The following is a 15,613-nucleotide window of genomic DNA, read 5'->3' as shown; positions in this document are numbered from 1 at the left end:
CTATTTTTAAGGTTCATCCATGTGTAGCATTTATCAGCAATTCATTTCTCATTGTGGCTGAGTTACATTTAAGAGGCAGTTTAATACTGTGATTCAAAGCATAGACACTAGGGAGCTCAGGTGACCTAGTGGCAAGAAGCTGTACTGCAATCCCAAATGTGTGCGGTTTGTATCCACCAGATGCTCTGCTTGAGAAGGAGAGGCAGTCTCCTCCTGTGCCAGTTGGATTCAACTCAGCAGTACACAGTAACAACAACAAAAAATCATAGATGCTGAAATCATTCAGAATTAGAGTCCTGTGTCTGTGAAATGGAAGAGAAATTGAACCTTTCACTCAGGAATGCTATATAGAATAAATTATTTCATAAATGAAGATATTTAGGAGAGCATGTAACTAATACCATCTTAAATAAAGCATAGTAGTAATCTTATATACTCTAATTAGGGACTTCTGGTGGCCTAATGACAAGAAGCTGCTCTGCAATCCCTAGGGCACGCTGTTCAAATCCACCAGCTACCCCACAGGAAAGGGAGGGGCAGTCTCCTATTTTATTTACTGACTCTGAACACCATCTGGAGAGTCAGCTGTGGGTCATTTCCAACTCAACAGCACACAACAACAACATATTGTTGTTGGGATCAAAATAATAAAATCCGTTTTGAAGATTTTTAAAATTTTTATTATTTATACTGGTTTGCTTATAAAGTTCATATTCATTGTTTTTCACACTGGATCCTTCCCACTTCCTTTATCGACCCTTCCTTCCACCCATCAAATTGTACGATCCTATGATTGACATCACACCCTGTCCTACCCCTTGTCACCCCTTTGCTCCCACCCTCCCTCCTTTGAATCCTCATATTCATTCAACAATAATGGTCTTATACAGTATTTGTCCTTATGAGATTGAGTTAGTTCACTTAGCATAATACTCTCTGTAAAACTTCTTTCCTTGTCTTTTGCCCATTTTGTACTTGGGTTATTAGTCTTTTTCTTGTGGAGGCCTTGTTGATAGGTCTTGCGCCAATCTTGACACCACATTTCTCCTCATAGAGCCCAGCCTCCCAGATAATCTGTTCTGCATTTCTGGCAGTTCTCTGTTGATAATGCCGTTCTAGTCGTTTTTGGATAATTTTTGGCAGAATCTTGTTTACATATGATATTATTCGATCATTTCCTTACCCTTCCAGTCAGTTGCCCAGGTGGTTCTCCTACAAATTTCTTGGCCCAACTTCATGACCACATCCAGGGAAACTTGTGTTTGCTGAAATATGTCATTTGGTATTCCGTCAATTCCTGGGACCTTGTTTTTTGCCAATTCTTTGAGAGCAGTTGTTCATAACATTGTTTCATGATATTCTGTGTCTGCCAATTCCTTTTAGTACAGTGACTCTGTATATGCTTTCCGTATTCTTTTAGTACTTCCTGGATAATTTAATATTCTGCTGAAAGCATCCTTGAATATTGCAACTTGAAGCTTAAATTTGTTCCTCAGTTCCTTCAGCTGCAGAAATGCTGAGCAAGTTCAGTTCCTTTGATCTTCTGACTCTAGCTCTTTGCACAGTTCATTATAATACTTTGTCTTCCTGTGCTGCCCTTTGAAATCTTCTGTTTTGTTCATTAATATTTTCATTTCTTCCCTTTGCTTTGGCTTCTCAGCCCTCTAGGGCAATATTCAATCTCTTCTTGAGCCCCTGTAGGGTTGTGTAATCTTTTGATATGAGACCTTTGTCTGAAATGGTATTGCTAAGTATTTTTTTTCACAGTCGGTAGGTTTTCTTTTCACCCTGATGGAAAAAGTTTTTAATGTGCACAGAGATTTAGTCTTTAGAAGGTCCTGTTCATCAATTTTCTGCTCTTTAGAGTGTGCATTTCTCACTGTATTTGGCAATCTCTTTATACCAAAAACTAGGCCACCCAAGCTGGATCCCAGTTTGTCTCTGATGAACTTTTTTATTTGGGGCTTTACTCCCAGATCTCTTATCCATTTTGATTTTTGTGTATGCTGGGAGATGTGGAACCTTTTGACAGTTTGCAGTTTTTTGAAGAGGTTGTCATTTTCCCATTTGATAGGTTTTATTTTCTTGTTGAATATCAGTTTCCCATAGATAGTTGGGTCCATTTCTGGATTTTCAGTTCTATTCCATAGGTCTGTGTGTTAGTCCTTGTACCAATACCATGCTGTTTTGATTACTGCTGTTATGTAGTAGGTTTTGAGGTCAGGGAGTGCTATGCCTCCCACTTCATTTTTGTTTTGCAGAAGTGCTTTGCTTATTCTAGATCTCTTTCCTCTCCAAATAAACTTGACAGTTTCCCTTTCAATCGCCTAGAAAAAATGAATTTGATATTTGAATTGGGATTGCATTGAATATGTAGATTGCTTTTCGTAGGGTTGTCATTTTCACAATATTGAGTCTTGAACAAGACACATTTTTCCATTTATTTCGGTCTTTGATTGTGTCTCAGAGAAATGTTCTGTAGTTTTCTCTTTGCTGGTCTTTTGTCTTTTGTCTCTAGTTAGGTTCACTCCCAAGTATCTTAATTTGTGGTTGGTTTTTATAAATGGTATGGCTTTCTTGGTTTCCTTCTCTGAATTCTCTTTGTTACTGTAGAGAAATCTCTCTCATTTCTGGATATTGATCTTATGTCCTGCCACTCTATTTAATTGTTCTGCTAACTCTTAAGGTTTTTTGTTGAGTCCTTGGGGTTTTCTGTATACAGTATCATATCATCTGTGTATAGGATGCCTTTTATTTCCTTCTCTTGACTTAGTGCCCTAGCAAGAATTTCCAATACAATATTGAATGGAAGTGGTGACAGTGGGGATCCTTGTTTGGTCCCTATTAGCAAAGAAAATGCTTTTAGCCTTTTTCCATTGAGAATGACCCTGTCAACAGCAAATGGGAACATTGCCCTGTCTGCACCATCCTCCTGATCGTCACTGTGCTCAAGCCTGCTGTTGAATCACTGTGCCAGTTCTTTCTTCCTGGCGTTTGCTGACCTTTTATTTTTCCAAGCATATATCACATATGAGGGAGTGAGAGTCACTGCCATGGAGTTGGAACCAACGCCATGACCTTCCAGCAGATTTCTTGGAGGTTGTACATCCCACAGGAGAAGGTGGCCCATCTTTCCCCTGATGAGCTGCTGATGAGTTCAGATGGGTGAGCAGAAGAACTCCCTACTGACTACACCAACAGAGCACCCTAGGTGACATATTATTGTTCGGTGCCGTCGAGTTGAGTATGACTCATAGTGACCCTGTGAACAACAGATCTGAACCCTGTCCTGTCCTGTGTCATCCTTATTGTCTCTGACATACTTGCGCCCATTGCTGCAGACACCGTTGTCTATCTACCATGTTGAGGATCCTCCTCTCTTTTGCAAGCCCTCCACCTTCCTAAGCTGATGTTCCTTTGCAAGGAACAGCCTCTTGTCACAACATGCCCAAAGTATGTGAGCTGAAACTTCATTATTTTTGCCTCCATGAAGCATTATGTCCAACGCATATCTGTTCTACTGGCGATCCATAGGAGATACATGTAGTAAGAAAAGAAAATTGTAGAAAAATGTGAATACTGTGACTCTTGATTTTCTTTGCAAATATGTGTGTGTGTGTGTGTGTGTGTGTGTGTGTGCACACACACACACAAGATCTGGCATTTTTACATCTAAAAGTGTTGCTAGTGGTCATTTGCAGAGCAGAGAGTAGGCATAAGGAGAATATGATGGGTATGCAGTAGCTTTCTTACTTTTTGCTATAGATTTTTGTACAGTATTTGAATTGTTTATGCTAACTAAGTTTGCATGTATTATTCATCTCATTTGTTTGTTAAATGCCATTTTAAACAGCCGAGTGGTGACCTAGTTGATGCTTGGTGATCTTGGGTGCAGAAAATGAAAGCATCTGAATGGGACAAGATTCTGCAGGTTTGGGGCAAGGATGGTTCTGGGCCCAAAGCCTTCCCCACACTACCAATTCATAGCAGTGGAAACTTAGACAAGGAAAGGAGCATTTCTGTGCTTTAGATTTCTTTTCAGTAAAATGGGGAAAATAATAGTACATTTAGTTCTTTTGTTTTAGATGTGTAGAGAACACAGCCTAGTTTAAAGTGTCAACTGAACATGAGTCTGGGCCTCAGGAGAGAAGCAGATGTCAGCAGGGACAGGGCTTAGAGAGGTTTTTGTTTTGTTTTCTGTTTTGGTCTCTAGTGGTATGGGTTATTCAGGCTTTGTCTGTACTTTGGTATTTGTTTGCTCGCTCTTGTGTTTGAATTGTTTTTGTTGGGTTGTTTTTTTTTTGCAAGGAGGAAATGATCCCAGAAGTCTGAGGTTTTCCTGACTATTGTATTAGTATAAATACATATATAATGCAGACTAGTGTCATCCCTTTACATTTTTTCCAAATCTTATTTCTCATTGCTGTTATTAAACATAGAAAAGAGACCTTGAGCTAAAATAACAATTAAAAAAAAAAACCCCAGCACACACACACACACCTGAATCTGAGCAGAACTCTGTTTCTCTGTCATTCCTTCTAAGTGCTGTTTATTCAGAAAGCACATGTCCGTGCTCTTGAATATTCTCAGATTTTCTTGAGATGTCTCAGGGCTAGACCAGAATTTTGCATTTCATTTGACTTTTTAAAATAAACTCTAAATGCACCTCTAATTTCTGTTTATAAACTAGTGCATATTTTCTAACTTTTGGCTTCCAGGTTCCATCTTTTGAAGAGGACTATAAGTAGGGAGAAGAGGGTGGAGCCATTTTGGTACAGTATACTAAGCATTGAGCTACTAACTAAAAGGCCAAATCCACGAAGTCCTGCACAAGAGAAAAATATGGCACTTGACTTACATAAAGATTTCAGCCTTGATAAGCTCCAGGGCCGTTTTGTTCCATCCTATAGGTTGCTGTGGGTTTGAATCAACTTATTAGCAGTGCTTTGCTTGGTTTCATGTGTACGAAGGTATACAGTACAGAGTCAGGCTATTTCAGGACTTTTGCCTTTTTATTTCAGAGTTTTGATTTGTTGAAGTCTGTTGGAATAGAGAGTGAGGTCTGGGGTCATAGTCTGCAGAGAGTTGCATGGCTAACCTAAAGGTCCAGATCCACACTAGTGGCTCCGCAGAAGGATGGACACTTCCTCCCTGCAGCTTACCATCTCCTAACACCTGCTAGAGGGTCAGCTGTGAGTTGGTTCCAACTTGATGGCAGTGAGACGAGTGGTAACAGCATTGATGCTGTAAAGTCAGGAGATAAGGTCACAGAAACGAAGGGGTAAAGACCTACAATATGGCCCCTTATGTAACTGAACTTTGAGGAATCTTTTCTTAAAAGGATAAAATCTATATTTTCTCATCTCAAACTCATTTTTTTCTTTTACTAATTCAGTCTACACACATAGATTGCTAGAATCCATTCCAAGAGCTGAAGTACATCTGTGAATAAAACAAAAAGCTTGCTCTTGAGGAAGTTTCTGTTCTACTGGGGAAGCTGCCCCACGTACATCCTGTGTTATAGATGCCGTTGAAATAGGAGTGCAGGAAGAGGCTGCTGTTATTTCTGGGGTCATCTAGGAAGGTGTGTGTTAGAGCTGACACCAAAAAGCTGTGTGGGAGAGAGCCAGGTAGGTATCTGCAGGAAGAACATTCTGGGTCGAAGACAGGAATGTATGCAGAGGCCCAGAAGTAAAAGTGGACCTGGATGTTCGATAGAGAGCAAAGGCTAGGGGTGGGGGTCTGGCCAGGAGCGAGCACAGGAGAGAGTAGAGATGACTCAGAGAGGGTTCACCCTAGAGAGGGTTCACCCCCAGGTGTCTCGTGTGCAGCTGAGGAGACAGATTGGTAAGGCAGTGTGACTGGGAAAACTGTAGTTTATCTAAAACCCCAGACCTCCTGACCCAGGAAGCATTTTACAGCATACCCATTATCCACGTCATTGCTCTTACAACTTGGCAGCCACCATCAATCTTATTTTAGATTCATATATAAGGCCTTACAGAGTCTGAGGCCACACAAGCAGAATTTGTATCCTTTCTGTTAATTGGTGTTCTTAGAAATGTGCTGTCTCCTTTCAGCCATTTTTTTTTAAATTTTTTTATTTTCTCTGTGTGTGTACTGTCAAATTGGATCTGACTGGTATAGGAGGAGATGGCCCCTCCTTCTCCAGCAGAGCATCTGGTGGATTCAAACCACGTATCTCTGGGATTGCAATGCAGCTTCTTGCCACTAGGTCCTTTCAACCATTTGTAGAACTGGAAACATCAGGCCTCTCGCACAAAGTGTGTTGTGGAAGAGAGGGAATGAATGGATCCCACAGACTCCAGTAGAGGGAGGGCCAGGCTAGCAGAAGAGCCCTGTGTTGCCTAATGTGCTAAAGGTGTTTGTCAAATAATTCTGCTCTGAGAGCACAGAAATAGAATGAGGAGACTTGTTAGTAGCATAAACAGAGAAAACAAGTACTCTTAAAAGTGCTAAGTACTCTGTTTGGTAAGAACAGCATACTAATGTGTGGCAACAAATTCTGTTTTCAGGAGGCACTTCAGGACCCCTGTAGGTGGCTGCCTGTGTGCCTGTCCCCCCCCCCCCAGCTTCCATTGTTGTGGTTGTGATAGGGAATGTGCATCCACATGTAGATGTGGTTGTAATGGTTATGTGGTTTTGTGTTTTGCTGTTACAGGCCAACAGATGACAGCAACCAGCCCCCTGGCCGGGGCGTCCTCTCCATGCATGGGCTGACTTACGGCGTCATCCGGGTCGACTCCGAAGAGAAGCTCTCAGTCCTCACTGTGCAGGATGTTGGCCTGGTGATGCCTGGAGGTAAGCACTGGCTGAGAGACATTCTCAGGAAGCAGGTGAATAGTCAGAAATCACAGCCCCTTATCTTCATGGTTTCTTCAATGCTTTCTTAACCTACACCAGCATTGTTTGTTTGGATTTTGCTTTACTGCACTCAGTCCAGCAGCATCTCTCGGAAGGTGGAATGTTTCATATTCACGTTGGATATGTCACTGTCTTCTTCTAAAGCATTCATTAAACTTCAGACATGGAAGGTAATGCTGCATCTCAGTGCAAGTAAATCCACGGTGTAGAAGAGCTTCCTGCTGAGGAAGGACTTGTGTTCTGTTTTATCCCACTCTGGCTCCCAAGTTCACCTTCCCTGGGGAAGCACCATTGAGCATCCCCGTCCCGCACTCCCAGATCCTGGCGGTCTGGGGGCTTCTCCTCCCCTAGCCCAGAAGGAATGGACTTCAGCACTCTCAGCCAAAGCAGCAGTGCCTCAACAAGACTGTTCAAGCACTAAAGTCTCTTAACCCAAGTGTGTAGAAGATTTTTTTAAAAAAAGACAAATACACGCAACAAAACCTGTATAAAAGCTCAATAATAGGGATCTAGATAATTGTTAAAAATTTTAAATACAAATAACTGTTAAACATTTTAACTAGTTTAAGTAATTGTTTAGATAACAAAAAATTTTATTTATACTTAAAAAAAATCACAACTTTGCTGAACCCCTTTTTAAAAAGTCACAGAATCCCACATTTATAAAACATGTAAGGAGATCATCTATGCTTTGAGGGCCCCCTCTGCCTTGTTGTAACTTGCCTGATTGTCCAAACCCAGTATTTTGGCGGAGATGTTGGAGGGCTTTGTGACGCATTGTTTTAAAAACTCATCGAAACTAGTGTGTGAGCTTATAAGCTCCAGTCACTTTTCTTACATGATGACTTGGGTTCCTGTGTGTCTCTACAAAATGAACGAATCCTTACTATCTGGTGGCAAAGTAGAGCCCTTTCCTAAGGGGTGGTCTCTTTCTGGCTTTCTCACTTGTGTGGAGGACCATCACATCAGCACACAGGCAGCTCCCACAGCTGTCCGTGAGAAGCAGTGCATAGGACGAGCACATGTTCCTCCCAGTTAGCCCCCTGTGCTCCCAAAGGGAGGAGGCAGCAATAAAGTGACTACAGGACCTTGGGAAGGGCTATCTTGCCTGAACAGGAGCATGTTGGAGCACTTGTGGCACTGAAAGTTCTGCACAGATAATGGACTCTCACTGTCCTTTATATCAGGGCCCCAACCCTGGTTAGATGTAAAAGAAATAACAAAGCCGAACTTTGTCGTTCCTGATTCTCATTGTCCTTTTGGTTCTAATTTTACTGTATAGGAAGGTGTTTCTCTTCCTCCTTTGACCCCTGAAAACTGTCTCTTTAATATGACAGCACCTTTTCTTGTACTAATTTCCCTCAAATTTTGCTTTTTTGCCTGGACTTAGCAAAACTTCATGGCTCCATTTATTTATTTTTAGGAACAGTTATGTTAGTTTTCAAATAAATGATAGATCCACATGGTTCAGAAGATTATGCAGTGAAAAATCTTATTCTAGCCACTAGGGACAGCCAAAAGCATCACGTGACTCCTTTCAGTGATGTTTTGAAGCTATGTAAACGAATGCACATGCATATTCCACACACATATGGGAGGGTGTATTTTTTAACTTTTTTGGGGGGAATTTTTACTTAACATTTGGTAGAGTATCATGTCTTCCACCTTAAAGCTCATTTATTAGCAGTACATAATTTACACATTCCTTTTTTATTATTTTTTTTTACACATTCCGTTTAAGGCAGTGTAGTGTTAGGCTGTATAATAATTTATGTAAACAGGGCCATTTGGGTTATTTCTAACCTTTTTGTATTAAGCAGTACTATAGTAAATAGCACTGTCTCTCCTTTGCATAGGAATTAACTCATGGGAAAAAGAAAATTTATTTTTCAAGGGAATATGCCCATGTAATTTTGATAGGTGGAGCTAAGTTGTCTTCCAAAAAGTTTGTACTTTAACCAGAAGCAAGGAAAAAAATGTTTTTCCCCCTTCTCCTTTGTTACATGTGATTTACTGCCTCTGAAAACCCACTGTAGGGTCAGCTATGAGTCAGCTCTGACCTGTATATTGGTAAAATAAAGAGCTTGAAAATACAATTGGGACAAAGGAGGAGGGGGAAAAATATTTTTCCTTGTGGTTTGTCCTTAGATACAACGATGAAAATTATAACTTTATTCGGGGAAAATAAGTGTCTGGGAGCACTATGGGTTTGTTCTAAGTACAGTTTCTCTTAACCTGTTCTTCCTCATACTCTCATTCCTTGCCTCATAGTGTTTGTGCTTTCTTGTTTTACTTTCAGCCATCATGTGTTCAGTGAAACCGGATGGAATTCCTCAGCTGTGTAGAACAGATGAAATTGGAGAGCTCTGTGTGTGTGCCATTGCCACGGGTACCTCGTATTACGGCCTCTCAGGCATGACCAAGAACACCTTTGAGGTAGGTTGATGCAGAGAGGCCTCTGACTGGATATGTATCAGCGATTTCATCTTCAGAACCATTTTCAAGTGCATAATTATAGCCATGAAATAGAAAATGATAATTTTAAAACAAATCATATTTGTATGAATTTAAATCATTGCCCTTCCTCTTACCATATTTGATGTTGTTGTTGTTGATTGCCTTTGAGTCGAGCACTTCTCATAGCGACCCTGTGAACAAAAGGCACGAAGTCCCTCTACAACTGTCAACATTTATCAAAGTTAATAGAGTTTCAGGAGGCATGTTGTTTAGGAAGTGGATGCCAATTCTCTTCCTACCATATTTTATAGGTTTTAGTAAGTTTAGTTTCACTCCATTGTTCTGACCTCATAGCCAATGTCAAAAGAAGAATAAGTATAATTTCCCCAAAATAGAAATAATTTTTATAACTTATTATTGCTGTGTCTAAAAGAAAAATACTTTTCCTCATAACTTACTGTGTTGGATGCTGTGTGAAACACTGAGTGATTTATAATGTCGAGGGCAGAAACCGTGAGTGTACCAGGAGTTCCACGCATGGATATTCACTCATAGTTAACATGAGACTGACACACATGTTAGACACACCTATGTGTGAATAAACAGACTGACCATGAGAGCAGTGGACTGCCCTAGACCTGTAAGGACCTCCAGCTTAAGCTAGGTGACACTTGGGCAGATATGATTCTAGTGAGTAACTTGAACAGACACCAATCAAATCCCTGAACCACATATACATGTGTGCATTCTCAAGTGGTCAGAGTGAGCAGAGCGGTTAAGTTTAAATTCATGTTTATTGTTGTTTGTTGTTTTTGTGGCGTGGAGTCAGACTCTCCAGCATGTTCAGAGGTAGAAAATTGCATGAGAGGAAATTTATTTGCTGGATAATCAGAGTTTATATGGTAATTTTTATCTCTTTACCAAATGATGCCTGACACTACCTGCTTCTCTTTGCTGACTATCTTGTTATCCAGCATATCACATTTACAAAAATAGTCAAGAATCTGTCCCACTAGTTTGCTCGTGAACAGTGAGTACACATCTGCAGATAATGAGCACTGAGGTGCCAAGTAAGAGTTGTGTGCCAATCAATTTGAATGTGGTTTTTCAATGCTTTGAGAGTCAAGTAATGATGTAATGTGCCTATTTTGTAATGATGTAGTCACCTTCTGTTTCATGATCTGATTTCGTAATCCTCTATTTCTGCATAGACTTAATTCTCACATAACCTAATTTTTGGAACTTCACATCTACAAGCGAGGAATGAATGTAGTAATATCAGTGCAGTATTTGGTTAAGCTACTTATAAGCAAATACAAATTGGGGATAAAATTGTTTATTATTTAATAGCTTTGAATATGGTAGCATATTTATGTCAGCCTTTGAGACATAAGGTTTGCTAGCTTTGTGAATATATATCCAACTTTTTGAAATATCCCTTGAAACTAGAGATAGAAGTCTGAATTAAAATAATATCCTCTAATCTCATTAGATGTTACATGTATTTTTTTCCCCTTTCAGCATAGTTTGAACAAGGAAAACACATAATGGTTTAATGAATAGAAATCCGTTTTTGCATAACTTGTACATGTTATTTAAAATGCTTGTGGTTTTGTAAACAAAGAATTGATAAACTTTATAGTGTAATAATTTGTGGGTATCACGTATGAAGAGTTTAAAAAAAATAAAACAACAGTCGATGAGAAGGAAACCAGTTTGAAGTGTCCATGTAGTTATTAGAAGTATGGAAATAAGTAACCTTTAGCTAAGACAGGAGTAACATGGAACAGGGAATTACTTCTTTTCCACTATTTGAAAACTTCTGTAAGAATAGTGCCAGGGGAGCCTAGTGCCAAGAAACTGCACTGCAATCCCAGAGGAACACGGTTCGAATCCACCAGACGCTCTGCCGGAGAAGGAGGCGCAACATCCTCTTGTACCAGTCAGATCTGATTTGACGGTGCACGCACACAAAATAATAATTAAAAAAAAATAAAAATAAAGTGCCTTGGCCTCTGTTTCTGTGGAAGTATTTTTAAAGATAATGAGACAACTTTGAAAGCAGATTCACTATAAAGAGGAAGCTCTAGTGGCCTGGCAGTGAGAAACTGAACTGCAAGCTCTTGCAGTTCAAATCCACAAGCGAGGGCTCCACAGGAGGACGATGGGTGATGTGATTGACTGCTCTGAAAACCCGCTGGAGGGTCAGCTGTGGGTCAGTCTCGACATGATGGTAAACCACATCAACAAATGAGGAGGAAAACATTTAAATGAATGCATGAATTCTCTGTCTTTTTGGTAGGATCCTTAAATAAATACTAACAAAATTACAAGAAAGAAAGTTATGTGAATAATTCATTGGTTTAGGTTTTATTTTATAAATTTTACAATTAAAGTATATGTCTTTACATCAGGGCTGTCCATCAGTGAAGGATGGGTTTCATCTTACTAAATTGTTAGTCTAATGAATAAGGATGACAAGAGAAGACTGAGGCATTTGAGTTGTGGTGTTGGAGGAGAGTGGTGCATATCCCACAGACCACTAAAAACAGATAAGTCTTGGAGAAAATATCGCTGGAATGTTCATTGGAGGCAAAGATGATGAAGCATAATATATTATGGACTTTTTGTTGGGAGAAGCTATTCCTTGAAAAGGGACATCAGGCTTAGGAAGACAGAGGACAGTGAATGAGTGGACTCAAATGTATTGAGGATAGGAAGAATGGCACTAGATAGGACAAAGTCCAGAGGGAAATTGCTCATCTGTCTCCCACAGAGCACCTGACAGTTAGTAACATGTGCCACATACACAGTGTTGCAATACTTAATTTGCTGATGGTATCATTCTCAGATGTTCACTCAGAGATACTCATTGTTAATGATTTACTGATCAAAACACTGCTGTAAAGCTGGCTGAGGGCTGATCTGCAGTGGGGTGAGTGTTAGGAGTAGTAATGGATAGAAAGTTGGGGCATGTTCAACTCTTAACAACATATGGGATTTGGACTTTGCACACAGTAGTCACTGCCACTCTCTGACTTCATTGATCCAACACTGATGCCAACAAAACAGACTTATAAACTGTCTTAATAAAAGATAGTAACAATTCAAACTAAGAAAAAGATATTTAACTTACGTTGGTTATAATGTAAATCTTTGAAAAAAGGCATAAGTGGAACCCACAATCAAGCGTTGTTGAGTAGTACTGGCAGAAAAGAGACCAGAACTAAATACTTTTCTGTAGAATTCTGTGACACAGCTGGTTCTGAATAGTGTCTAGAAATTTGTCAGGGAGAAAACCTTGAGTGGTTGGGAGGTTGTAGTGAAACCATTCTCGCTAATGGAGAGCTTTATGATGGCAGAGTCTGAAAACACAGTATTTCATCAGGAGCTGAGCTTCAGCCTGAGAGCTGTGCACTTAAAGGTGTTGTGCAGGTAGAAATCTAAAGGAAATGGGCCTCCTGGAACTGGTAGATATCTCAGCTTACTGAGCTTATTGTTTCAAGGGAAAAAGAAAATAATAACTGCTGTTTGTTACAGGCAACAATTACTACAGGGAACAAGGAATAGACCAAATCCATATTTTTGAAGTTTTTCGGAGAGAGAACAGGGATATTATAGAAGAGATTATTTTAGCCCATTTTTTATTAGATGGAATTGTCAACTACAGGCCTTTTAACAACCAATTGCATTCTGATATTCTGGAGGATTGTGTCATATTACCAAGTCATAAAAGGTAGAGAAAAAGACTATATGTCTTTTTTTTAAAGGCAAAATATTCCTTCAGAGGCAAAAACCTTCTTCAAGTTCTATCTTTACATAATTTTTCACCTGGTGTCCTTATACATTGTCTTTTTGAACTCTTTTTAAGTACTATTACTTGGTAAAAGTCAAATGCGATGTTTTCTGACCATCACCTGTGTGTATCACCAGTAACGCTGAGAAGGGGACTCTCCTGACTTGACAGCTTGTGCACTTGCTCGTAGGTGTTCCCCATGATGAGCTCAGGGGCTCCCATCAGTGAATACCCCTTCATAAGGACGGGTTTGCTGGGATTTATTGGTCCTGGAGGACTCGTCTTTGTGGTGGGAAAAATGGACGGTTTGATGGTGGTCAGTGGACGAAGGCACAACGCTGATGACATTGTGGCAACAGCATTGGCAGTGGAACCAATGAAGTTTGTCTACAGAGGAAGGTCAGTGACATGTTAGTTTCCAAATCTATGACTTTCAGTAGCTCATACAGTTCATATAATCATTAGGAATTTAAAACTTGAGATCAGTTTCTTAAACTGATGTGAATCATTTCCTCTTCTGTAAGATGAAGTAGTGAGGCTCTGTAATCTTAGAAATGCCCTCTAGCTTTAAATAGACATAGTTTTACAGAAATGTCTTGGGTCCCATGAATATATCATCATTAATGTCTTCAATAAGTTTAAGGAATTACATTTTTAAAAGCATTTAAAAAAAATCAGTAACTATAAAAATCCTTTCCAAAGGCCAATCTTGGTGCAGATCAGAAGACTCTCTAGAGCTAAGCTATAGATCTACAAAGGAAAAAAGATGATGCTCGTTTACTTACTGATTCTCCCATTGTTTTCTTCTTTCTGATTGGATTCCTACTTTTTTTGTCTGATAAAGGCTCTGTAAATATTACTTGAGTTATTATAGCAACTGAGTCTTTGCTCAATAGATGGAAAGCATAAGCCCTCAACTCTTAAATTTGTCAAAGTGAAGAGTGTAAGAAGAAGGAAACGCTTAGACTGGGCGTTGCCATCTTATGTCATTTTTAAAATACAGTGTGTTTGTACCTAGGGGCAGAATGGAGCTGCCAAGTTGCACGGTTCTGTACTTACTCAAAAATTCAGTTCCACTTAACAGAGAACCTTAGCTCTCAACTGGAAAATTCCTACTGGTCTAGAGAGAATTATGTTACAGGTGCAAACTCAAGGTGTGAATGATGTGGTTTTCTGATTTTCAGCACAGTTACTGTCAGCAGATCTGCCATGAAGACAGTAGCTCCTTCTGTCTATGCTGGGTGGGAACCTTCTCACCAAAGTCTGGGGGCAGTTTGGGAGTGAAATGTGGGGCAATATTGCCTTTGTAACATCTTTAAGCTTCTCTTTATCCACCATGTCCCCACAACTATTCTTGTATTGGTCTGTGTGTAGGAGTTGGAAGTTGTAATTTGCCTTTTTGAAGTCATAGTTAGAGCTGTGACCTCCCGATGTGTGTACTTAATAATTGGTTATGAGAATGCTGTGTTGAAGGATGGCCACCTGCCGCACACGCTCACTTGTTGCTTTTTCTGGCTGTTTCCTGCAGAATAGCCGTGTTCTCAGTGACTGTCCTTCACGATGAAAGGATAGTCATTGTTGCAGAGCAGAGGCCAGACTCCACAGAGGAGGACAGCTTTCAGTGGATGAGCCGGGTCCTGCAGGTGACGACACTTTGCTGTCCTGGGCAGCCTTTATTCTGTCTACTGTTAGCTTCCCGTATTCATCTGCTAACATTATTGCCTGCCTTTATCACCCGTGGTTGATCCACACAGTATTCCATTTATTTTCACACCATTTGATCAGAAATTATATCAAGTGTGAAACTTTTGCATTGTGTTCCAGGAGCTAGCTAAATAGATTAAGCTTGGGAATCAGGAGTTCTGGTTCCTACCATCTGCTTTGGAAAGGTCACAAGGAAAAGTTTTTTGTTATGATTTGCTTTTATCTTTGGTTTTTTATTATCCTGAGAATTTGTGTTCTTTTCCTCATTTAATGATTTTTATGGTCTGTGGCAGGCACTTCATAAGTCCTGAATAAATTATTCAAGTTTTGGAAGTTTTTTTGTGATGTTTGTTTGTTTCTTAAATTGTGATATGAATGAAAAGTGCAACAATAAATGAATGGAAATCCACAATCTCTGTAAGTGTTCATTGAAATTAATAATAATAATAATAAAGTTCAAAAAAAGTTTACCAAATTATTTTGTTTTCATCAATAATACTGGCTATAGTTCTACTCAATGGCTATGGATTAGATACAACAGAAAAATAGTCATTGAAATAAAAAAATTCTTTTCATCTAAAAAAAATTGTGATATGAATGAAAGAAGTTTACAGATCCTATTACTTTTTCATTCAGTCCTTTATACACATTTTATTTTATAACATTAATTATAATTAACTAAATGTGGTTAATTATAATGAACTAAATAATTAATTATAATTAACTAAATATGGGGGATCTTTAGTACTAACGCACAGACACATGGTTCAA

General features: G+C 39.4%; 1 protein-coding gene across 1 annotated transcript in view; it reads left to right on the top strand.

The window, feature by feature from the left end:
- DIP2C (DIP2 disco-interacting protein 2 homolog C (Drosophila)) overlaps window positions 1-15,613 on the top strand; it is a 693,228-nt gene that overhangs the window by 502,731 nt on the left and 174,884 nt on the right. Inside the window, exons 18-21 of the mRNA XM_006887669.1 lie at window positions 6,683-6,822; window positions 9,185-9,321; window positions 13,329-13,537; window positions 14,667-14,781. Coding sequence (XP_006887731.1) covers window positions 6,683-6,822; window positions 9,185-9,321; window positions 13,329-13,537; window positions 14,667-14,781 — 601 coding nt within the window. The remainder of the gene's footprint in view (window positions 1-6,682; window positions 6,823-9,184; window positions 9,322-13,328; window positions 13,538-14,666; window positions 14,782-15,613) is intronic.

The sequence above is a fragment of the Elephantulus edwardii genome, unplaced genomic scaffold (genome assembly GCF_000299155.1).
Source record: "Elephantulus edwardii isolate Elephantulus edwardi_28Jun2011 unplaced genomic scaffold, EleEdw1.0 scaffold00060, whole genome shotgun sequence".
Taxonomy (NCBI): Eukaryota; Metazoa; Chordata; class Mammalia; order Macroscelidea; family Macroscelididae; genus Elephantulus; species Elephantulus edwardii.
This window is presented reverse-complemented; position numbering and strand designations above follow the sequence as displayed.